At 36.3% G+C, this 24,071-nt stretch overlaps 1 protein-coding gene across 1 annotated transcript; it reads left to right on the forward strand.

Annotated features, from left to right (window-relative positions):
• The first annotated feature begins 12,471 nt into the window (after nucleotides 1-12,471).
• On the forward strand, nucleotides 12,472-17,771 carry LOC105749800 (keratin-associated protein 19-5-like). Its single transcript, XM_031961264.1, has 2 exons — nucleotides 12,472-12,644; nucleotides 17,618-17,771. Exons 1-2 carry the CDS (start codon nucleotides 12,472-12,474, stop codon nucleotides 17,769-17,771), a joined length of 327 nt encoding a protein of 108 aa, XP_031817124.1.
• Nucleotides 17,772-24,071: the final 6,300 nt, after the last annotated feature.

Consider the following 24,071-nt stretch of genomic DNA (forward strand, 5'->3'; position numbering starts at 1 on the left):
GCAAATGCTGGGGACCCAGTTAATACTTGAATTGATTTTGAAATTGTTTGATTGATGCATTCCATAAACCTGTGCCCAGTCACCATCTCACACCTTCAATCTAAAACTTGTGTACTTCTGTCACTTAAGTCTCAAGAAACACTTTATAGAAGAGACAGGATTCAAATATCTGAATCAAATATCAAAATCTGAATGCCAGTGGAAAGTATGATGGAAAGAAATCAATGCCATCTAACTGAGGTCTGACTTGAAGCTTAGGGAGAGCATCAACCACACTAAACACATAGACCTTGGCATTACTACAGTCATGTGTTATTACAGAAATGAGATCATAGCATAATCTTCTCAGAAAAAGAGTAGATCAAGAGAAAACAACCTTAATGAGCTAGGGGAATTGTTGTCAAGGACCAAAGAAAGACAAGAATGTGATTTTGTCCTAGCAATTTGTTTAATGGGAATTATGCAATTCTGGAAAGATTCTCTGCAATACCTCCTACTGGAATTGTATAAACATCCTTGTGAAGCCAGTGCTGTACAAATGCATGCAAACCAAACCTTGTCATCATCTAAATTCATGAATCTTGACACCATGAGCTAGTATGGCAGTTACTATGGGGGCCTGGACTATGGTTATGGTTATGGTTATAGCTGTGGATGTGGCAGCTTCCGTGAGCTAGGCTATGGCTATTGTGATTATGGCTATGGAGGCTTGAGCTATGGTGGCTATGGCTAGGGCTGCCATAAGGGCTATGCCCTTCCTATTGTGGAAGATATTATTCTTCTGGCTTCTACTGAAAAACCACCTTCTCCTGCAGCATCATGGAATCCTTGTCTGACCAAGCTTGGGATAATTCCATAGCATTATAAAATATCACATTTCATCTGCTTCTACAGCAAAGTGACATAGGAAAGATACTACAAGAGGGTCTTGGAATCCCCAAGGTACAATCACGGGTGTGAAGTGGCAGGGACCAAGAAGCAGCAGGATCCATCCTTCTGGGAAATGATGCAGAATTTTACCTTCCATGAAGGAGACTCCTCCAACAATAATTTATTCCAAGCAAGTTTGCTCAGCTCTGATAGACCATGGCTGAGGTGTCTGTTACAATGCTCTAATGAGCCTTTTTCAGTCACCGGCTTATCAAACCTCTTTTAACCTGTCCTCCTTTACTTCACTATACTTGGGTTTTAAACTGAAAAGATTTTTAATTTTGACCTATTCTTGAATATCTTTGCAAAAGTCTTATTCTCCAAATCATCTTTTGCAAAGAATTGATACCTCTCTAGATTTCTATTGAAAACATTTATTTGTTTTTGCAAAATTATTTATTTTAAATTAAATTAAAAAGGCTTTGTACAAACAAAACGCAGCCAAGATCAGAAGGGAAGCAGAAAACTGGGGGAAAAATTTTTACATCCAAGGGTTATGATAAAGACCTAACTTTAAAAATATATGGAGAATTGACACAAATTTATAAAAATGCAAGCCATTTTCCAACTGATAAATCAAAGGATATGAAAAGACAATTTTCAGATGAAGAAATTAAAGCCATTTCTCATCATTTGGAAAAAAATGCTCTAAATCACTATTGATTTTTTTAAATGAAAATTAAGATAATTCTGAGGTATCACTTCATACCTCTCAGATTGGCTAAGATTACAGGAAAAGGTAAAGATAAATGTTAGAGAGGATTGTAGATAGCAACAACAAGGTTACATGCTAATGAACTATGATGGACTTGGCTCTTTTCAAAAATGAGGTGATTTAGGCTAATTTCAATAGACTTGTGATGGAAAAGAACCATCTGCATACAGAGAGAAGACCGAGGGGACTTAAAGTAGATCACAACATAGTATTTTCACTTTCTGTTCTTGTTTGCTTACTTGCTTTTTTCTTTCTCACATTTTTCTTTTTGATCTGATTTTTCTTCTGCAGCAAGATAATTGTAGAAATATATTTAGGAAAATTGTACATGTTTCACCTATATTGGATTAATTGCTGTCTAGGGAAGAAGGGAGGAGGAAGGAAGGGAAAAAAATTGAAACACAAGATTTTGCAAGGGTGAATGTTAAAAACTCTCTTTGCATGTATTTTGAAAAATAAAAAGCTATTTTTTTAAAAAAAATTATTTTTTCCTTATTACAAGGCTTTCTAAGATTTGATTTCTATAGTATTTACATTTGAGTACCTCATACTATCCAACTCCAACTTTATCAAAGTTAAGATATTTGTCCCTATAACCAGTGATATTTCCACTATATTCTCTATGCACAAGGACATTTTTATCTTCAAGATCTCAAAAAGATTTATATGTGCAGAGCCTCAAGTTCATGATTCATAACTTCCAGATCCAAGGTATCCCTGATAACTGTCAGAATTTGGCTTGGCTTATCCTTCTCTAAACTACTTCCATCAATTTGTTATCACCAAATAACTTGAATTTTGAAGCATATTACAAGTAAATAGCATGTAAGAAATAGATTAGTTTGATCAGTGGAACAGGTTAGGTTCAAAGGACAAAACAGTCAATAACTTTAGCAATCTAGTGTTTGACAAACCCAGAGACCCCAGCTTTTTGGATAAGAACTTACTATTTGACAAAAATTGCTGGGAAAATTGGAAACTAGTATGGCAGAAATTAGGCATTGACCCACACTTATCACCATACACCAAGATAAGGTCAAAATGGGTTCATGACCTAGGCATAAAGAATGAGATTATAAATAAATTAGAGGAACACAGGATAGTTTACCTCTCAGACCTGTGAAAGAGGAAGGATTTTATGACCAAAGAAGAACTAGAGATCATTACTGATCACAAAGTAGAAAATTTTGATTACATCAAATTGAAAAGTTTTTGAACAAACAAAACTAATGCAGACAAGATTAGAAGGGAAGGAATAAACTGGGAAAATATTTTTCCAGTCAAAGGTTCTGATAAAAGACTCATTTCCAAAATATATAGAGAATAGACTCTAATTTATAAGAAATCAAGCCATTCTCCAATTGATAAATGGTCAAAGGATATGAACAGACAATTTTCAGATGAAGAAATTGAAACTATTTCTAGCCATATGAAAAGATGCTCCAAGTCATTATTAATCAGAGAAATGCAAATTAAGACAACTCTGAGATACCACTATACACCTGTCAGACTGGCTAGAATGACAGGGAAAGATAATGCGGAATGTTGAAGGGGATGTGGGAAAACAGAGACACTAATACATTGTTGGTGGAATTGTGAATACATCCAACCCATTCTGGAGAGCAATTTGGAACTATGCTCAAAAAGTTATCAAACTGTGCATACCCTTTGATCCAGCAGTGTTACTACTGGGCTTATATCCCAAAAAGATCATAAAGAAGGGAAAAGGACCTGTATGTGCACAAATGTTTGTGGCAACCCTCTTTGTAGTGGCTAGAAACTGGAAACTGAGTAGATGCCCATCAATTGGAGAATGGCTGAATAAATTGTGGTATATGAATATTATGGAATATTATTATTCTGTAAGAAATGACCAACAGGATGATTTCAGAAAGGCCTGGAAAGACTTACACAAACTGATGCTGAGTGAAACAAGCAGGGCCAGGAGATCATTATATACTTCAGCAATACTATATGATGACCAATTCTGATGGACGTGGCCCTCTTCAGCAATGAGATGAACCAAATCAGTTCCAATAGAGCAGTAATGACCTGAACCAGCTACACCCAGCGAAAGAACTCTGAGAGATGACTGAGAACCATTACATTGAATTCCCAATCCCTATATTTTTGCCTGCCAGCATTTTGGATTTCCTACACAGGCTAATTGTACAATGTTTCAGAGTCCGATTCTTTTTGTACAACAAAATAATGGTTTGGTCATGTATACTAACTTTGTATTTAATTTATATTTTAATATATTTAACATCTACTGGTCATCCTGCCATCTAGGGGAGGGGATGGGGGGAAGGAAGGGAAAAATTGGAACAAAAGGTTTGGCAATTGCCAATGCTGTAAAATTATCCATGCATTTAACTTGTAAATAAAAAGCTATTAAAAAAAAAAAACAATAAATCAGAAAAAAAAAAAAACTAAGTAAATAGCATATCAGAAGAACTGTCGAAGACCATCGTATATTTTCTGTAAGTTATCATGGAAACTTTTCTTTTCTTTAGGTACCATCTCTGGCAGTCACTATGTTATTAATTCATCTGATAATACTAACTGCAAATTGAGGTCAACCTATTCAAAGGAGAAGTAGACTTCTTGTTGCATAGGTGCCCTGCAAATCATTCAAATATCTGAACTCTCCAATTAACAACTCCCAGGAAAAGAAAGCTTCTGCTTTGTTGTTCCATAAGACTCAGGTCTTTAAATTTCTCAGCTCCATAGGCCCACAATTTCCCCGTATTCATGTGCTTCAGATAAGTTCTTGGGAATAAAACCAGAATTTAGCACTCTACCTGGAACATAGGGTAGGGGGGTATTAATAAATGATTATTGATTAAACTTTTGTTTCAGACAATGGAGGAAACAGTACAAATGTCACTATTAAAATAATATTTTATCCCTCCTGTTGTTTGCTAGCTTAATAAATTTCTGTTACTAATTATCCTTTCTAGGTATCATTTGCCATTCATAAAAAGCCTGTTTTTTGACAGAAGTGTTGTCAACAGTCTCATTTTGTATAACCTGCCCAAAACACATCTCCAAATGATTCGACAATCCTTTGCCATAAAACATTGTATAGAGGTTACTTCATTGGAAACTAATCCTTCAGGAAGATTATCATTCTGCTCTTATACAGCTCTCATTGGGCAAAGAATATTTCATTCTCTTTATCAAAGGTGATATTCTGTTTATGGGGGTAAATTGTCACCCCTGGATCCAAATTCTCCCTCCTGAGTACAAATAAAATAGATCTAGTCCATATTTTACATGGTAGCCACTAAAGCACCTTAAGAAAACTACTATCACTCTCTGATTACTTTAAGTCCAAAAATTCCAGTTCTTTCAAGTAAAGTACTAGAGTTTGAGCTGAAGACCTTCTACCAAAATGTTTGGACTTCTCTGGATGGTCTCCAGCTTAACCAAAGAGCAGCCATGAACTGATCAGTGAAGATTATATTCAGATCATCACCTCCATTTTCACAACTTCTAGTCTTTTATGCTAACCTTAATACAATCTCAAGGTCACAATGGGATTTCAGGTTGTCATGTGACATCCTATTGGGCTTCTTATCTTTTGACATGCAGTTGTGAGAAGACTGGAAGCTGGGAAGAGAGAGGAAACACTTATTGTTATAAGAAACTCTTGGAGTTTATTTTCTCCTTATCAAAAGTCTTTCTGAGGTGCTTCACAACCAGAGAACTATAGCCTTCTTCTCTATTCTCCTCAACAACTTCTTAATTAGTCAGCTCTTCATCTGCCATGTGTTCAGTTCCCTTCACTATGATACTTATTCCATTATCTCTAAGTCTAGTCTAGCATTTTTCCTGAACTCATTTATTTAGCTCCTGTCTACCCATGCCCAGATTTCATATTCCTACCCAAGCTCATATTATCAGCACTTCCCAGTATTTCTACATTGAAAAGATCTAAGGGCTATACTGCATTCATTGGTGATCCCTAGATGCTTTTGTGATCTCTGGATGCTCTCCTTTCACTTACTTTGAAAAGCCTTCAAATCAAATTCCTGACCCCAAATTTCAAAAGAAACCAGTCTCTCTCCCCAAAGTGCTTAATAGTGTGCTCATAACTTAAATTAATAGCTTCTTCTGAATCTTCCTTCTTGATCTTCCTTCACCTTTTGACACTGATGACCAAATTGTGCTCATGGGGGTCCTTAACACTTCATGTCCAGCCTGACTGTTTCTTCTTAGTTGCTTTAAACAAACTCATATCATTTCAGACCCACTGTCTCTGCCTGAACCTCAATCTTGTCTCTTTTTTTTTTCCCCTAGATTATTCTTTTTTGAAGGATGAGAGAATAGATCCTTAGGATCCATACTTTAAGTATTCTTATCTTAAGGATTTTTTTCTCTTGTGCAGCATGATAAATGTGGAAATATGTTTGGAAGAATTGCATGTGTTTAACCTATATTGGATTATTTGTTGTCCAGGGAAGGAGAAGGAAGGGAGGGAGAAAAAATTGGAACACGTTGAAAACTATCTTTGTATTTTGAAAATAAAAAAACATTATCAAAAAAAATACCAAAAAGGGGATATTTTTCAAAGATAGCAGAGAGGTCACATATGTATTTAAGTTCCATCTTGCTCTCAGAAAAAATTTTCCATAACAAGACCTCGGAATTAGTGCTTGACTGAAAAAACCCCACAAATAATTACCAACAGAAGATATCCTTGAAATTCACCAGAAAAGGTCTGTTTTTGTTTGCAGGGATGGTGAGATCAGGCACAGACTGAAGGCAGGCAGGGACAGAGCAGTAGACAGTGAGAGTATGGAAGACAGCTCACATTGAGCAGACCAGAGCGGGGTGGGGTGTGATCTCAGCCATTTCTGTGGAGAGAACTTTACCACAGTATGGCTACTTTGCCCTAGCAGCAAACCAGTAGATCAGCAGAGTAGCTATCACAGGGGGTAAAGACCATAACCCCAAAAAGCTAGGGTCTTTCAGGACCTGGCCATACCCACTCAAAGTGTCTTAGCATGCTCTCAGAGTCTCAAAGCGTAGAGTCAGTGCAACCATTGCTGTATAGCTAGTGCCTTATTGCTTTCCCCTGCAGTCTGTAAAGGAAGCTTGGTAATACCATCCAACCCCCTCACCCCCCAAAAAAGCAGACCGCATTTTGTTGTTGTTGTTATTGTTAGTTTGTTTTCTTTGATTCTTCTTTGACAAAATGAGCAAAAAATTGAAATGGGCTCTAACTATTGATAGCTTCTATATGGATAGAAAGCAGACTTTAAACCCTGAGGAGTCTAAAAACAGACTGTCTCCAGATGAATCCCCAAAGGGGAATATGAGCTGGTCCTCAGCACACAAGACTTTCATAGAGGAAATTAAAAAGGCTCTCACAAAAGAACTAGAAGAATAATGGGAAAAGGAACGGGAAGCTTGGCAAGAGGGTCAGGATAAGTCATCCCACTCATTTAAAGATAGAGTGGATAAAAAAATCAAATCCTTAAAAAAAAGAATTAGTGAATTGGAAAAGGTAAACAATTCCAAGGAAAACAGAATCAGTGAATTGGAAAAAGAAAATAGCTCTCCAGTAGTGAATTGAACCAGCTACACCGAGCGAAAGACCTCTGGGAGATGACTAAGAACCATTACATAGAATTCCCAATCCCTCTATTTTTGCCTGCCTGCATTTTTGATTTCCTTCACAGGCTAATTGTACAATATTTCAGAGTCTGATTCTTTTTGTACAGCAAAATAGTTTGGACTATTAATTGTACTCATGCCCAGGTTGATGATTTGTTAGAGGTTGTGCCGGGGGGGTGAGGGGGGAGGAATATAAACACATAGTCTATTGAGGTTAATAGTAATATAATAATAATGGTTCGTGTATCTTCAGATGGCAGGTTGCTGATCTCTTGTGAGTGGAGGATAAAGGTATTCCTAAAGGTGATAATCTGCTAGAGGAGGTAGCGTTGTTGATCTATATTCATGGATGTAATGTCTATGTATGCCAACATATTATGTCTTATGTAATATATACATATTATGTATTATGTACTATATGAGATATAGTAGGTAAAGATATGCATGTATTTAATGATATATAGTAATACTTATATTAACGTATTTAGTAATGTTTACTTAATATGTATATTATTATATGATAGAGAACTATAAATGTATCCTCTATATGCATAAATATTTATAAATACATTATATGTAAATTACATGCTTATGTATATTATTTTGGACATGTATACTTATTTTATATTTAATCTATACTTTAACATATTTAACATGCATTGGTCATCCTGCCATCTAGGAGAGAGGGTGGGGGGGAAGAAGGGGAAAAATTGGAACAAAAGGTTTGGTAATTGTCAATGCTGTAAAATTACCCATGCATATAACTTGTAAATAAAAAGCTATTAAAAATAAAAAAAAAATAAAGTGATATTATCTATGAGCTAAAAAAAAAAATAGCTCTCTAAAAAATAAAATTCACAAAATGGAAAAAAATTCTATAGCACAAAACAACTCACTTAAAAACTCAATTGGACAATTAGAAAAAGATATAAAAAGGTGTGAAGAAAATAATTCATTAAAAATCAGAATTGAACAAATGGAATTGAATGACTCAAGGAAACACCAAGAATCAGTCAAGCAAAACCAAAAAAAAAAAAAAAAAAAAAAAAAAAACAATGGAAAAAAAATGTCAAATACCTTCTTGGGAAAACAACAGACTTGAAAAATAGATCTAGGAGAGATAATCTGAGAATTATTGGACTTCTTGAAAAATATGAAGAGAAAAAGAGCCTAGACACTATTTTCCAGGAAATTATCAAAGAGAACTGCCCAGATGTTATAGAAACAGAGGGTAAAATAGACATTGAAAGAATTCATCGATCACCTACTGAAAGGGATCAAAATCAAAACTCCAAGAAATATAGTGGCTAAATTCCAGAACTATCAGACTAAGGAAAACATACTACAAGCTGCTAGAAAAAATCAACTCAAATATAGAGGAGCCACAATAAGGATTACTCAGGATCTAGTAGCATCCTCGTTAAAGGATTGAAGGGCCTGGAATCTGATATTCCAAAAGGCTAAGGAATTTGGTATGCAGCCAAGAATAACTTACCCAGCCAAAATGAGCAATTTTTTCTAGGGAAGAAGATGAACATTCAATGAAATAGGTGAATTTCATCTATTTCTGATGAAAAAACCGGAACTATGCAAGGGTTATGCAACTTATGCAAAGGTTAACAAGATGGCAAGTAATACAGAATTAGTCATTTTAACCATAAATGTGAATGGGGTAAAATCCCCCATAAAGAGGAAGCAGTTAGCAGACTGGATTAAAAGCCAGAATTCTACAATATGTTGTCTACAGGAAACACATTTGAAGCAGGATGATACATACAGAGTAAAGGTAAAAGGCTGGAGCAGAATCTACTATGCTTCAGGTGAAATAAAAAAAGCAGAGCTAGCCATCCTGATCTCAGATCAAGAAAAAGCAAAACCTGATCTAATTAACAGAGATAAGGAAGGGCACTATATCTTGCTAAAGGGTAGCATAGATGATGAAGCAAAATCAATATTAAACATATATGCACCAAGTTGCATAGCATCTAAATTCTTAAAAGAGAAATTAAGTTCTTAAAAGAGAAAAGCTGCAAGAAGAAATAGATAGTAAAACTATAATAGTGTAAGATCTCAACCTTGTACTCTCAGAACTAGACAAATCAAAGCACAAAATAAATAAGAAAGGAGTCAAAGAGGTAAATAGAATACTAGGAAAGTTAAATATGATAGATCTTTGAAGAAAACTAAATGGAGACAGAAAGGAGTACACTTTCTTCTCAGCAGTTTATGGAACCTATACAAAAATTGACCATATATAAGGACATAAAACCCTCAAATTCAAATGCAGAAAGGCAGAAATAGTAAATGTATCCTTTTCAGATCAAGATGCAATGAAAATTACACTCAATAAAAAGCCAGGGAAAAATAGACCCAAAAATAATTAGAAACTAAATTATCTCATACTAAAGAAACAATTGGGTGAAACAGCAAATCACAGACATAATTAATAGCTTCACCCAAGAAAATGACAATAATGAGAATCATACCAAAATGTATTGGATGCAGCCAAAGCAGTAATAAGGGAAAATTTTGTATCTCTAAAGGCTTACTTGCATAAAATAGAGAAAGAGAAGGTCAATGAATTGGGCTTGCATCTAAAATGCTAGAAAAGGAACAAATTAAAAACCCACAGTCAAACACTAAACTTGAAATTCTAAAAATAAAAGGAGAGATTAACAAAATTAAAAGTAAAAAAAAACTGTTGAATTAATAAATAAAACTAAGAGTTGGTTCTATGAAAAAAAACCAACAAAATAGATAAACCCTTGGTAAATTTGATTAGAAAAAGGAAAGAGGAAAATCAAATTGTTAGTCTTAAAAATGAAAAGGGAGAACTTGCCACTAATGAAGAGGAAATTAGAGCAATAATTAGGAGTTACTTTGTCCAACTTTATCCCAATAAATTTGAAAACTTAAATGAAATTGATGAATACCTTCAAAAATATAAATTGCCCAGATTAACAGAGGAAGAAATAAATTGATTAAACAGTCCCATTTTAGAAAAAGAAATAGTACAAGCTATAAATGAACTCCCTAAGAAAAATCCCCAGGATCAGATGGATTTACATGTGAATTCTACCAAACATTTAAAGAACAATTAACTCCAATACTATATAAACTATTTGAAAAAAATAGGGATTGAAGAAGTCCTACCAAATTCCTTTTATCACACACAGACATGGTACTGACATCTAAAGCAGGTAGGTTGAAAGGAGAGAAAGAAAATTATAGACCAATCTCCCTAATGAACAGAGGCATCCTTCAACCCTCCCTATTATTGTACCTAACCAGATCAGTTGACAAAACTTGTCATTTCTACCTCCACAACATCTCTGGAATTCAAATATTTCTCTCCATTCACACAGTCCCCCCTGGATCAGGAATTCACGATGTCTCTCTGAAAGAGTCTTTCATTACCTTCCCTGCTTTAGTCTTTTTTGAACCCAGATCCCTAATCTACTCCAGCACAAGAGATTTTTCTATATCATTTGTTTGACTCTTTTCCCCTTTTAATCTGCAAAAGGTCCAGGCTTCACATTAATTGTCTTGTAAATTCAAGTTGCTTCCTGTTTGGTATGCATTTAGTTACCCTCTGCCTGGAATTTTGCCTTCCTCATCAGTTGGACCCTTCCTATTTTTCCAGTCTCATTACACTTTATTTCTTTGTCCATATATTATTTCTCCACTTATGCCGGTCTACTTTCTTTCACTCAGACAATACACTGCATGCCACTTCTGCTTATCTTTGCAATGACTGCCCAGAATTCTCCCCTCTCCCTCTACTTCCATCTGAATTTCCATGCTCCCTTTGAGGCTCAGTTCTAATCCTCTCTATAACAGGAACATTTTTTCCCCTTTCTTCCAGTGACCTGTTCATCTGTTGGTGAGATCTTCTACCATCAGCTCTCCAAGATTGTGGCAGGTACTCTGTGATTTTCATATTCTGAGTGATTTTAGAATGTTAAAGATTGACAATTTCATTTCTCTCTAGTCCAGATCACAATGGCTAGCTCAGTACAAACACTAGGGAGTTGCTTTGTGTTTGGGTTGATTTGGGAATGGTTCTTTGATTGATAATTGTATCCCACCACCATTTTAATTCTGATGAGGTCTAGTTTCGGGGTACCCAAATGAAAATGAGGTCTAGTGTCAGGTTCGGGGTACAGAGTCAAGTAGAGCTCCTCAGCAACTCCTTTGGATTTGGCGCAAGAATGGAGAGTTACATGAGGTCTAGTAGTGGCACAAGAGTCCCCGGTAAAGGAATTTACAGACCTGAAAACCTGGATTGATAAAAGAGGTTTATTATCGGGTTTGGAAGTAAGGTTAAAGTTTAGTTAAGGAAATAGGTGTGGATAAAGAGAGGAGGGCACCAGAAACAGGGTTCCAGTAGATAGAGGCTCCTTGGCATGCCAGGTGTAAGGCTGGCATGTTTGGAATCTCTGCAAAGAGAGGATTCCAGCTTGGCTCTTTTATAATAAGAGATTTAACTAAAGGAGTCCATGGGTGGAGTCCCAAGTTGGCTCAGATCTGACGGGGACTGGGAGAGCCCAAGTTGGCTCGGATCCATGTAGGGGTTGGGAGAAGCCCGAATCTCCTATTGGAATTCAAAGGGATGCTTTTGACCAGGACCTAGCTTCCTGAATTGATAATGCATCAGCTAGGAGGGGTTGGGAATCAAAAAGGAATAAATCAATCTAAAAGGACTAGTTTCTTAAAGGGACCACAACCCACATCAATTCCATTTGGAAATTTAAATGATTCTTTCACTTCATTCTCAACCAGAACAGATTAAAAGGCAGAGAAATCTATAGACTATCCAAAAAAAAAAAAAAAAAAAAAGCAGAAGATTAAGATGGCAAACATAATGGAAGTAGAAATATGTGAAGGGGGAGAGAAAGGCTATGAAGTTAGGCACCATCCACATTAATGATATGGGCTTGACAACACTATAATCATTTGCAATTATAAGAATGAGATCCTTGCAGAGCCTTCTCTGAGAAAGAACAAATCAAGAGAAAATAACCTTAATGAGCTTGAGAGTTTATTCTCAGAGAACAAACAGTGACAAAAATGCAATTCTAGCCTGGGTCTGCCACACCTCCTACTGGAAGTGTATAAAAGTCCCTATGCAGATAGTGCCTTACACACTCACACAATTTACCCTTAAGTTTTATTCATTCAACTAAGTGAATCCTGAAATCATGAGCTATTATGGTGGCTACTATGGAGGCCTGGGCTATGGGTATGGCTCTGGTTATGGCTGTGGATGTGGCAGCTTCTGTGGCTTAGGCTATGGCTATGGCAGCTATGGCTATGGAGGCCTGGGCTATGGTGGCTATGGCTATGGCTGCTGCCGCCCATCTTGTGGTGGAAGGTATTCTTCCTATGGCTTGTTCTGAAAAACCACCTGCTCCTGGCCTATCATTGAAACCTTGATCCTGTCTGTCTTAGGCTAATTCCACAACCTAGTAAGGATATCACATTCCATTTGCCTCTATGGCTGGGGGGCATGGAAGAGCTCAAACAATAGAGTCGTTGAATCCCTAAGAAGCACTCAGGTCACTTAAGTAATGGTGACTCCAGCAGTATGATCCATCCTTCTGGGAAACAATGCAGAATCACAACTGTCACAAGGCAGACTCCTCCAACAACAATTCATTTCTAGCAATTTGTTGCTGTAATACACCATTGCTGAGGTGTCTGTTGTGAATTTCTAATAAACTTGATTCACTGACTTAGCAAAACCGTTTTTATCAATATTCTTTGACCTCCCTATATTTTGGTTTCAGCTTCTCATCATAAAGAAATTTTCAACTTTGATATATTTATTTGTGTTCATTGCAGATTTGCTCTCCAATTTCTTTTTAGGAATGAGGTGATATCTCCACATTTCTGTTTGAAAATCTTATATTTCCTTGTTAAATATTTTTTTCTAAAATTTAACTCTGTATTGCTTAAATTTTAATACTTTATAATAGTCAACTCCTACTTTTTCAAAGCCAAGGAATATGACTGAATAAGCTGCATCCCTACATTATGCACATGGACAGGGACTTCATCTTCCAACTTTCAAAAAGATTCACATATTTATGGCTTCATGTTCATGATTCATGACCTCCGGATCTAAGGCAACCCTGATGACTATCAGAATCTGGCTTAGCCTATGCCTTATCTAGCTGTCTTTCATAACTTCTTATCACCAAGCAATTTGAAGTTTTGGAGCACAGCACAAGTGAATGACACTCCAGAAAGAAACCAGAAGAGAGCCATAACTAAATCTGGAGGTTGTCATAGAACCTTTGGTTGGCTAGCATCTCTTCCAGTCAACTGAACAATCAGTACAATTCAAAACACTGCCTTGAGCCAAAGACAGCCCCATACACAAGGGAAGTAGATTCATTGCAGATATCTCCTCCAAAGCACTCAAACACCTAACCTCTAGTCATTCAGACTTCAGAGAAAGAGACCATCTGCTTTTGGTGCTTCATAACCTGCCTCAATCTTTGGATTCCTCAACTCCACAAGGCAACTTTTGTTGTTATGTCCCTGAAATGGGCTCTTGGGAAGAAAGCCAAAGTTTAGCTCTCTGTCTGCATAGAGTAGATGCTTCATAAAGCATCTTGTGTTTCATAAGTAGAAGAAATAGTACAAGCCTTATTCCTTCTGCTGTTTATTATATTAACATTAGATTAAAAGTAATTTATATTTCTATATATCACTGCTAGAATTATTCTTCATTCACTAGAAATCTTTTCATTTTTATGGTTCCACTAGCTTTTTTTTTTTTTTTTTTTTTTTTACAGAAATGCCCTCAGTAGCCTCATTACATTTGGTTTCTCCCAAAACATATTTCCAAATGATTCGTCAGGTTTTTTTTTTTCAAGATACATCCTATAGAAATCACTTCAGTGGAAATAAATTCTTTAGAAAAAATAATTTTTCTTTTTGATAGCTCTTGTAGGGCTATGGAGGCCTAGGCTAGGGTATGGCTACTGCCACCCATCTTGCTAAGGTAATATTCCTATAGTTGCTATTGAAAAAAACATTTACTTCTTGTCTGTCACAGAAAGCTTGTCCCTCCCTGTTTTGGGCTAATTCCATGGCATTGTATAAACATCATTCTATCCGTCTCTATGACTAGATACCATAGGAGAGATCCCACAACAGGAACTTCAAATCCTTCAGGAGTACTGAGGACAGTGAAGTGTCAGGCACCGAGAAGTAAAAAGACCTGTCCCAGGAAATAATGCTCCTTTCATGACTCCCCAACAACTGCTCATTTCCAGAATGTCTGCTCAATTCTGATATACCACAGCAGAGAGATCTGTTACAATGTTCTAAAATACATGTATCATTTTCTTATTGAAACTGTTTTCACCTTTCTTCCTTGAGCTCCTAATACTTGAGTTTTAGCTTCACATCATGAAAAGATTTTTCATCTTGACCTACTTTTCTGCATCATTACCGAATATTTATTACCCAATTTTGCAATGAAATGTGTAGAGGGCCTGAATTCTAGAGAAGTATATTTGAAACAAGGATACTTAAAACAAGGAGTTAACTCAGTGCCATTGATGAGATGATGGTTCTCTAGTTTACATATACTTAGTACTTAAGTATGGTGATGTAATGATTGTCTAGTTCACATATACTCAGTATATTGTAATGATGTAATTGTAGTAGGGTATTTAAAGGGTGAGAAAACTGGGGAATGAGTCAGTTGGTCAGTCAGTCAGAGTGAACAGACTGTGAAGGAGACAGACTGTGGCAGACACAGACTGTGAAGGAGACAGTAAAGACTTTGGACTCTATTCCTGACCATCCTTGTGGTGACTATCCTGCTGAGACCAAGAACCATCCAGAGGACCTCCAGAAAGCTAGCCCAGACATTACAGAAATTATATCTCTTCAGATTTCTTCTGAAAAATACATATTTCCTTCTTGAATGTCTTTCTAAAGTTTGATTTCAATAGCACTTACATTTTAGTACTTGATAATATCTAATTTTAACTTTACTTACCAAAGGTAAGGAATATATATCCATGTAAGCTGTGCCCCCTCCCCAACATGTTTTCTGTGCACCTGGCAGAATTGTTTTCTTAAAGGTTCCAAAAAATTCACATTCAGGGCCTCATATTTATGGTTCATAACCTTCAGATTCACAGTGTACTTAATGACTGCCAGAATTAGACTCAGATTTTCCCTTGTCTAACTGTCTTCCACCACTTTATTATCACCAAGAAATTTATAGTTTTGGAGTACTGCACAAGAAATTTTGGCAAACCACATAGAATACAGATGATAATCATATATGAAGTTCTAAATTTGTCATGGAAACTTTCTCTTTGAGTGGGTACCATTTCCTATAGCTAGCCACATGCATTGTTGATTCAAGTCATAACATTGCCCTTGAGCTGAAACCCACCCTTTCATTGGGGCTAGGTACTCATTCTTGGAAGGGAGTTCCCAAAATCACTCAAACCCCTGAATTCTCTAATCAATTCAAACTCCCAGGGAAAGAGACTATCTACTTTGTCAGTCCACAATTGGTATCGAGGCATTTGGATTCTTGAGTTCCAAATGCCAAAGATGGCCCCATAATGATGTCTTCCAGAAAAGTTCTCAGGGAAAAATGTCAGAACTTCACACTCTAGGTATTTAATAAATGATTATTAGTTGAACTTTTATTTCAAACAGTAAACCAAACAGTACAAGTATCACAATGAATCTTATTCTGCTGCTTTTTAGCTTGAAATTAATTTTTATTATTCCATATGGTTCCTAGGCATTATATTCCATTCATAAAAAGCCTGTTCACTTCTATGAATTCAATTGTTTTTCTAGAGAAATATCCTTAACAGCCTCATTTCAATCTATTCCTTACAAAACACATCTACAAATGATTCACCAGTCCTTTTCCAAGGAAACATTATATAGAGGTTACTTTAGTGGAAACTAATCCTTCAGGAAAATGATCATTTCTCTCTTAGCTCATATTGGGCAAAGAATATTTTATTCTCTTTAGTAAAGCAGAAATTCAATTTCTGATGGGAAACTGTCACATCTGAATCCAAATTCTCCTACCATGGGAAAGTCAAAATAAAAATAGTGCCTATTCTATATATTAGCCACTAAAACTTTTTAGTAGAGCTAGCATTACTAACCCTGAATATCCTACAAGCCCAAGAGCCCCAGATCATTCAAGTGAATGTCCTAGAGTCTGAATTGGAATCTCTTTTATTGCCAGGTCTGTACTTCTCAAAATGTTCTCAGTTTAGCCAAAGATCAGCTATATCCTGAGAAGTACAGGTTATAAACAAATCATTAGCTCCATTTTCTTGAGGATTTATTCCTTAAGCCCTTCTTCATATAATCTCAAGATCACAAAATGATTTCTGGTGGTCAAATGACATCCTGTTGAAGCTGTTTATGCTTTAGAGTAGATTTGTAAAAGAATTGGAAGCTGGGGAGAGAGATGAGACAACTATTGGTGCCCCATGTTTCCTAATCAGAGAGCTATAGCCCACCTTCTCTTCTCTCCACTACATTCTCTCAGTTAGTGAACTCCTAATTTCCCATGGATTCAATTTCTTTCTCTTTGAAGTTCACTAAACCATCTCTGGGTCTGCTCCAGTATTTCCCCTAAATTCATTTGTTCAACTGGATGTCTAAATATACCCTTAATGCGTTTTCCTGCCTAAAATCATATAATCAGCACTACTCAGTACTTACACAATTAAAAGTTTGATGACTTTATTGTGGTCTTTGGTGCCTACTAAGGAACTCTCTCTGCCATCCTTTCATTGTCTTTGTTTAAAGGAATTATTCCATATGGTTGTGATTCACCACCTTAACTCCAATCTGAAACTTGTATGATTCTTTCACTTCAGTCTCAAGAAGTACATATTAAAAGACACAGAATTTCACAGCCTGCCAAAAATAGTCAGAAGGCCAGGAAGACAAATATACTGGAAATAAGACAGTGAACCTGGGAAATTGTTGCCATGAAGGCAGGTTAAGGCATCAGTCACATTAACTATATGGACTTTGGAAACACTATAATACACAAAATCCTGGCAGAGACTTCTCAGAGAAACATCAGATAGAGAGAAAATACCCTTAATAAGCTAAAGTAATTATTCTCATGGAACAAAAAATTGAAAAAAAATGTGATTTGTTTTTACAATTTCATTAATGTGAATTAATGCAATTCTGAAATGGATCTGGCATTCTTTCTGCTGGATGTGTATAAAAGTCCCCATACATATGGTACTGTATACTCTTACAACTTCTTGACATTAATACTGTGAATCCTGATAAAATGAGATAAAATGGCAGCAACTATAGGTGCCTGAGCTATAGCTATGGCTATGGATGTGGCTGCTTCTATGGCCTAGTTTATGGCTGTGGTGGATATGGCTATGGAGGTTTAGATTATGGTGGCTGTGGCTATGGAATCTACAGCTGTAGAGACTATGGGTATGGATACTGCTGTTACTAATTTTCTGGCTTCTACTAAAAAAAACCACATACATCTGCATGGAATCCTTGTTCGAGCCTGCTTAAAGTAATTTCTTAGCCTAGGAAGGCATATCTGCTACTATATCTGGGTGTCATGAAAGAGAGTTCTGGAATTTACATGAAGATCTCAGAGCACTGAAATGACAGGGACTGAAAAGCAGCAAGACTGGTCCTTCTGGGAAGGATGCAGAATTTCACCTATAATTAGGGAGACCCCTCCCCCAACAACAGCTTATCCCCACAAGTTTGTTCCAATCTTTACACCTGGTTGAGATGTATGTCACTATGTTCTAATAAACTTGTTTTACAGGCATAGCAAAACTGTTTTCACCTCTCCTCTTGACCTCCCAGTGCTTGGGTTTCAGCCTCATGTTGTGAAGAGATTTTCAATTATGACCTATATTGGAAAATATTTGTGATCTAATTCATCTTTTCCATGAAAGAATACATCCCCAGATTTCTGTGAAAAATAAAAACAATATTATTTCTGTGTTGAATGTCTTTATAAAAATTCTTATTTGTTCTACTTACATTTTAGGATTTCATAATGATCAACCCTCATTTTACTGAAGATAAGGCATTTGTCCCCATAAACTATTTATCTTCTTCTATTTTCTCCATGCACATGGACATGATTTTCATCTTCAAGGTTTCAAAAAGATTCACATGATCAGGGCCTCATGTTTATCATTCATGACCTTCAGATCCAAGGTGTCCCTAACAAATGCCAAAATTTGGTTTTGCCTATCCTGTCTACTAGTATTTCAATTTGAAGTTTTATGGCATAGCACAAATGAATGGCACAGAAAAAAGAGTAGAAAAGGGAGTTTTACACCAAGCCCAAAAGTTTCCATGGCAACTTTCCCTTTGAGTGTTGTTCATCTTCTCACTGACTCACATCATTGCCCTAGAACTGAAGCCTATCTAGTAGACTATTTTCTGCACAGATATCCTATAAATCACTCAAACAACTGAACTCTCTAATCAACTCAATTCCCTGTCTGCTTGGCTGCTCCACAATAGTTTTGGGGGGCCTTTGTATATTTTCAGCTTCTTAAACTAACATGATGGCCCTTGTAATTCTGTCCCTCTGAGGGGTTCTTGGGAAGAAAATCAGAGTTTAGCACTCTACTTGGCAAACGTTAGGTTACAGATTGACTATCACCTCCATTTTCTTGAGGACTAGTTTCTTAAGCCCTTCTTCATAAAGTCTCAAGGATATAATGGGATTTTGGGTCGTCATGTAACATCCTATTGGGTTTGTTTATCTTTTAAAGTATAGTTCTGAAAGATTTGTAAACTGAGAAGAGAGATGAGACACCTATTGTGGCCCTAAATGTCTTGAGATCATTTTGTTCCTGGTCAGCTGAAGTCTTTTTAAAATTTTTCACAATCACAAAAACTAAAATCCGCCTCCTCTTCTCTCCACCACACTCTCTCAGTTGGTGATTTCCTCATCTACCATGGGTTTACTTCCCTTCTTTTTTACACTCACTACTGCCATTTCCAAGAACAGTATAGAATCTCTCTTGAACGCATATGCCTCACTGGTGTCTAAATATGTGCTGGATTCAGGATTCTAAAGAATCAGAAGGTCAGGCCCAATTTTCACACATTCTCTCCTACAATTGTCATTTTCCCTTTCTGTTATGTCTGACTCTTCTTGATGTCATTTGGGATTTTCTCTTGCAAAGTGCTACAGTGGTTTGGCATTTCCTCTGCAATCACTCCCCATCTTAGATTAAGCCCTGATCATATATTTTGACTATTTATCAATTGGAGAATGTCTTATATTCTTATAAAATTGACTCCATTCTCCATATATCTGAGAAATGAAACCTTTAGCAGAGATATTTATTGTAAAAAAAATTTCTTCAGTTTTCTGCTTTCCTGATAATCTTAGCAACATTGGATTTGTTTGTGAAAAAACTTTTTCATTTCATGTAATAAAAATTATTCCTTTTATATCTATAAATCTAACAGGTAAACTATTCATGCTCCCATAATTTGCTTATGATACAATCCTTTATGCATAAATCATGTACTCATTTGGCTTTATCTTGGTTTGTGGTTTGAGATCATTAATATACCTAGTTTCTGCCAAACAACTTTCTAATTTTTTCTCCAAATAATAAGTTATTGTTCTTAAAACCTAAATTTTTGGGTTGCCTAATCTATTCAGCTTACGAGTTTATAATTATCATTCTCTCAAGAGGGAATTGACCAGGGCTCCACTCCTGCTAGTACTCCTTCTCACCTTAGGACTGTAACTCATAACTGCTTGTAGTTGTTATACAACAGAGTCTTGTTCCCGCAAAGGGTTCCTTATAATCTTTTTCTGACCAGTTGTCTGATACCCTTACCATCTGTGTGCTGAGAGCTTCCCTGATATCACCCCCTATTCAATCTCCCCCAAGGCCTTCTGCTGATTTAACAGGAAAAATATATGCTTCACATGGTTAGCACTGGATTGTTCTCCACTTACATCTTACTGTGACAGATCTTTCCTGCCTACCTTCTACTTATCTAGACTGGAAAAGAATTTCACTTCATTCTGTTGTTAGTTTTGTTGCTTCAGAATTCATTTTGAGACATTTTAGCATTGTTTGGAAAAAAACTCAGAAGAGTTTATGCCTTTACTCCAGTAAAGTGTCTTGATTCTATCCCCAACTGAAGTTTTTCTAAGACACTTGGCAACAAGAGAGACAATCTGCCTTCTCTTCTCTCAACTGCACTCTCAAAGTTAGATACCAACCACTAAGTTGGAATTCCTATGGACTCAATTCCTTTCTCTCTGAAACTCAAAAATCCATTCTAGTTCTAGCCCAGATTATCCCCTGAACTCAGTTTTTCAGGTGATTGTGTATGCCCTGAATGTATGATCTTATTCAAATTTACATTATTAACTCTTCTGAGTATTTACATATTTTAAAAGTCCTTAGTTGTACTGCACACATTGGGTTCTACTAAAGATCTCTGATTGCTTCCATTTCACTGTTTTTGAAAATCATGAAAATTGAATCCTGATGCCAGTCTTCAAGAAAACTGCTTTCTACAAAATGTTTGCTGATGTTCTTCTATGAATGGCCTCCTCTAATCTTCCTTTACCTCCCTTCAGTTTTCGACATCACTGACCAACTGGTGCTCCTGGGTATTTAATACTGTTTTTTTAGCTTGGCTATTCCTTCCTGATCATCTTAGTTTACCATGCCCACTATCTCAGGCTAAACCTGAAAAGTATATCCCTTTTCTCCTCCCTACCATGCTTCTTTTCAGGGTTGAAAGAATAGATCTTCCAGAATCCTAGTTTTTCAATCCTAAAAAGAACCTTTAAGAATCTTCTTTCTTACACTCAGTCATATTTCTAGTCCTGGCTCTCTCCTGAGCTCCTGTATCACATCATAAACTGTATGATTAGAAAATTTCAAGATTTTGGCCCTTATACATCTAAAGCTCCTCAAGTTTAGAACAGACTTTTGGCCTTTTCATAAGTACCTTACCTTTGAAAGGGATTCACATGTGCAAAAATGTTTGTGGCAGCCCTTTTCATAGTGGCAAGAAACTGGAAAGTCAATGGATGCCCATCTGTTGGAGAATGGCTGAATAAGTTATGGTATATGAATGTTATTGAATATTATTGTTCTATAAGAAATGATCAGCAGGATGATTTCAGAGAGGCCTGGAGACACTTATATGAACTGATGCTAAATGAAATGAGCAGAACCAGGAGATCATTGTATGTGACAACAACAAGATTATATGATGATCAATTCTGATGGACGGGGCTCCTTTCAACAATGAGATGATTCAGACCAGTTCTAATGATCTCGTAATAAAGAGAGCCATCTATAGCCAGAGAGAGCTCTGTGGGAACTGAGTGTGGATCACAACATAGCATTTTCACTCTTTTTGTTGTTGTTTGCTTGCATTTTATTTTTCTTTCTCATTTTCCTCTTTTTGATTTGATTTTTCTTGTGCAACAAGATAATTGTATAAATACGTATGCATATATTGAATTTAACATACATTTTACCATGTTTAACATATATTGGATTACTTGCAATCTAAGGGAGGGGTGAGGAGAAGAGGGAGAAAATTGGAACACAAGGTTTTGCAAGGGTTAATGTTGAAAAATTATTCATGCCTATCTTTTGAAAATTTAAAAAGCTTTAATAAAAAAAATGTTCAACAACAAGAACAAAAAAAACTATGCTTCAATCTGCAGACAATAAAAGTTTGTTTTCTAGGGGGGGAAAAGAGAAGTGTTCATATCCTTATACAATTTATTCATAGGTGAAGTGCTATATGTATACATGCATTCATACATATGTATATATAAATATATATTTTGTACTTTGCATATTAAACCTTTATTAGAGGAAAATAAAAGTACCCTACCTTTTCCCACCGGCATATGGAGTGTTCATGAAAATCTAACACATCTAGTATGAGGGTTTATTGGACACTTTTCAACACTGCTCATCCAACTTTGGTACCTATCTGTCACTGAGCTTCTTACCTCAAGCTCCAAGATGTATGGCTCACAGCAGCCACACCTAAATAAAACCTTCTTGGCAGACAGGCTAAACCAGGTTGAGATAACCACGAAGACATGTCTACCCAAGTATGTGTAGATTCTCTCAGCAGAATGGTTAGATGAACAATAGTCATGAATGTGCCCGAAGCTCACACTGTGCAGTACATAGAACTTGGACAGATATCTAAGATGCCAAGGTAGTCCCCTGCATCCCAAACTATCACCAGTCACCTTGCTTTTTGTCTTGCCATTGGACTTTGATGTTTCTGGAAGAGCAAGTGAAGCTGATTTGTGCAAGTCTGTATCACTTAAATCCAATTCATGTATAAGTCAAGACATCACCCAATGTTATCATTTGTCCTCTTTGAAAAAGGACAAACAACTATAGCCAATTTCCAATCTATTTCCGTTGTCTCTACTTCTTTTCAGAACACCAATTATCAAGCCAAGAATTTAGTTTCAAAGCCTCAAAGATCATGGCTCCTAACTATCATGGCATCTATCTGTTTGGATTGATAACATTTGCCTTTTCTTCTTCTAGCGCAATATCAAACACTGCTCTCAATTCACACAACCCTTACCTTAAATCAGACCCTCATAATATCTCTCTATAAAGAGTTTAATATTATTAGCTTCCCTGCCTCAATTTTATTTCCACTCAAATCCCTTCTCCACTAAGCATATCAAAACATTTTCCGAAAACATTTTTCTGACTCTTTTTCTCTTCTCACCTGTAAAGCCTCATCAGGGCAACAATTATCTTATAACCTTCAGTTGCTTCCTTTCTATTTTTTTTAAGGTTTCACACACTTTTTTGTACTCATCATGGTCCTCCCCATGCTGACTTACCTGCTTTATCTACAATACATTTTGTTTTTTTCTGTTTGACTTTGCACTAGTTGGCTGTCTAGCCTGCCCAGAAGGCTCCCTTTTTCCCACCCCTTCCATCTGACTTTCCTTGGTCCATTAGTATCTCACCTTTAATCCTACCTGTTACATTTACCCAACTAATTTGTACCTTTGTTTCTGAGATATTTTCCCTCTAATTCTGTGTTTGTCACAGGTACCTTGCTATTTTCATATTCTCAATGTCTAGTACAGTACAAACACTGAAGAGTTGATTTGTACATGGATTGATTTTGGAATAGTTGATTGAGCTATTCTATAACGTTGTGCCCCAATATTATGAAATTGGGGCACAACTTCAAGCTGAAATTAGAATTATTTGAGGTTCAAGAAGAACTTATTAAAAGAGACAGAATTTTGTAATCTGTCTCAAAAATCAGAAGGTTATGGGGACAGATAGATTGCACAGTGGATAGAGCACCAGCCCTGAAGTCAAGAGGACCTGAGTTCAAAACTGATCTCAGACACTTTACACTTCCTAGCTGTGTGACTCTGGGCAAGTCACTTAACCTCAATTGCCTTAGCCAAAAAAAAAAAAAAAAATCAGAAGATCAGACTGGCAAATGTAATGGAAAGAGGACAATACCATCTGAGAGGAATTTTATGAAACATGAATTGGGCATCAATCATATTAACCTAATGGGTTTTGATAACACCATAATCATTTCTTATTAAAAGAATGAGATCCTGGCAGAGCCTTCTCAGAGAAACAGCAAATAGAAAATATCTTTAATAAGCTACAGCAGTAGTTTTCATGAAACAAAAAAATGAAAAGAATGTGATATTTCCTTTGTAATTTCATTAATGTGAGTTATGCAATTCTGTAATGAATCTGCC

Source organism: Sarcophilus harrisii, chromosome 3 (genome assembly GCF_902635505.1).
Source record: "Sarcophilus harrisii chromosome 3, mSarHar1.11, whole genome shotgun sequence".
Taxonomy (NCBI): domain Eukaryota; kingdom Metazoa; phylum Chordata; class Mammalia; order Dasyuromorphia; family Dasyuridae; genus Sarcophilus; species Sarcophilus harrisii.

Excerpts from the sequence above, each read along its gene's own strand:
- LOC105749800 (XM_031961264.1), top strand. The coding sequence starts at position 12,472 with ATGAGCTATTATGGTGGCTACTATGGAGGCCTGGGCTATGGGTATGGC. Across the intron at positions 12,645-17,617 it reads CGCCCATCTTGTGGTGGAAG|GTGCCTGAGCTATAGCTATG; the intron begins GTATTCTTCCTA and ends CAGCAACTATAG.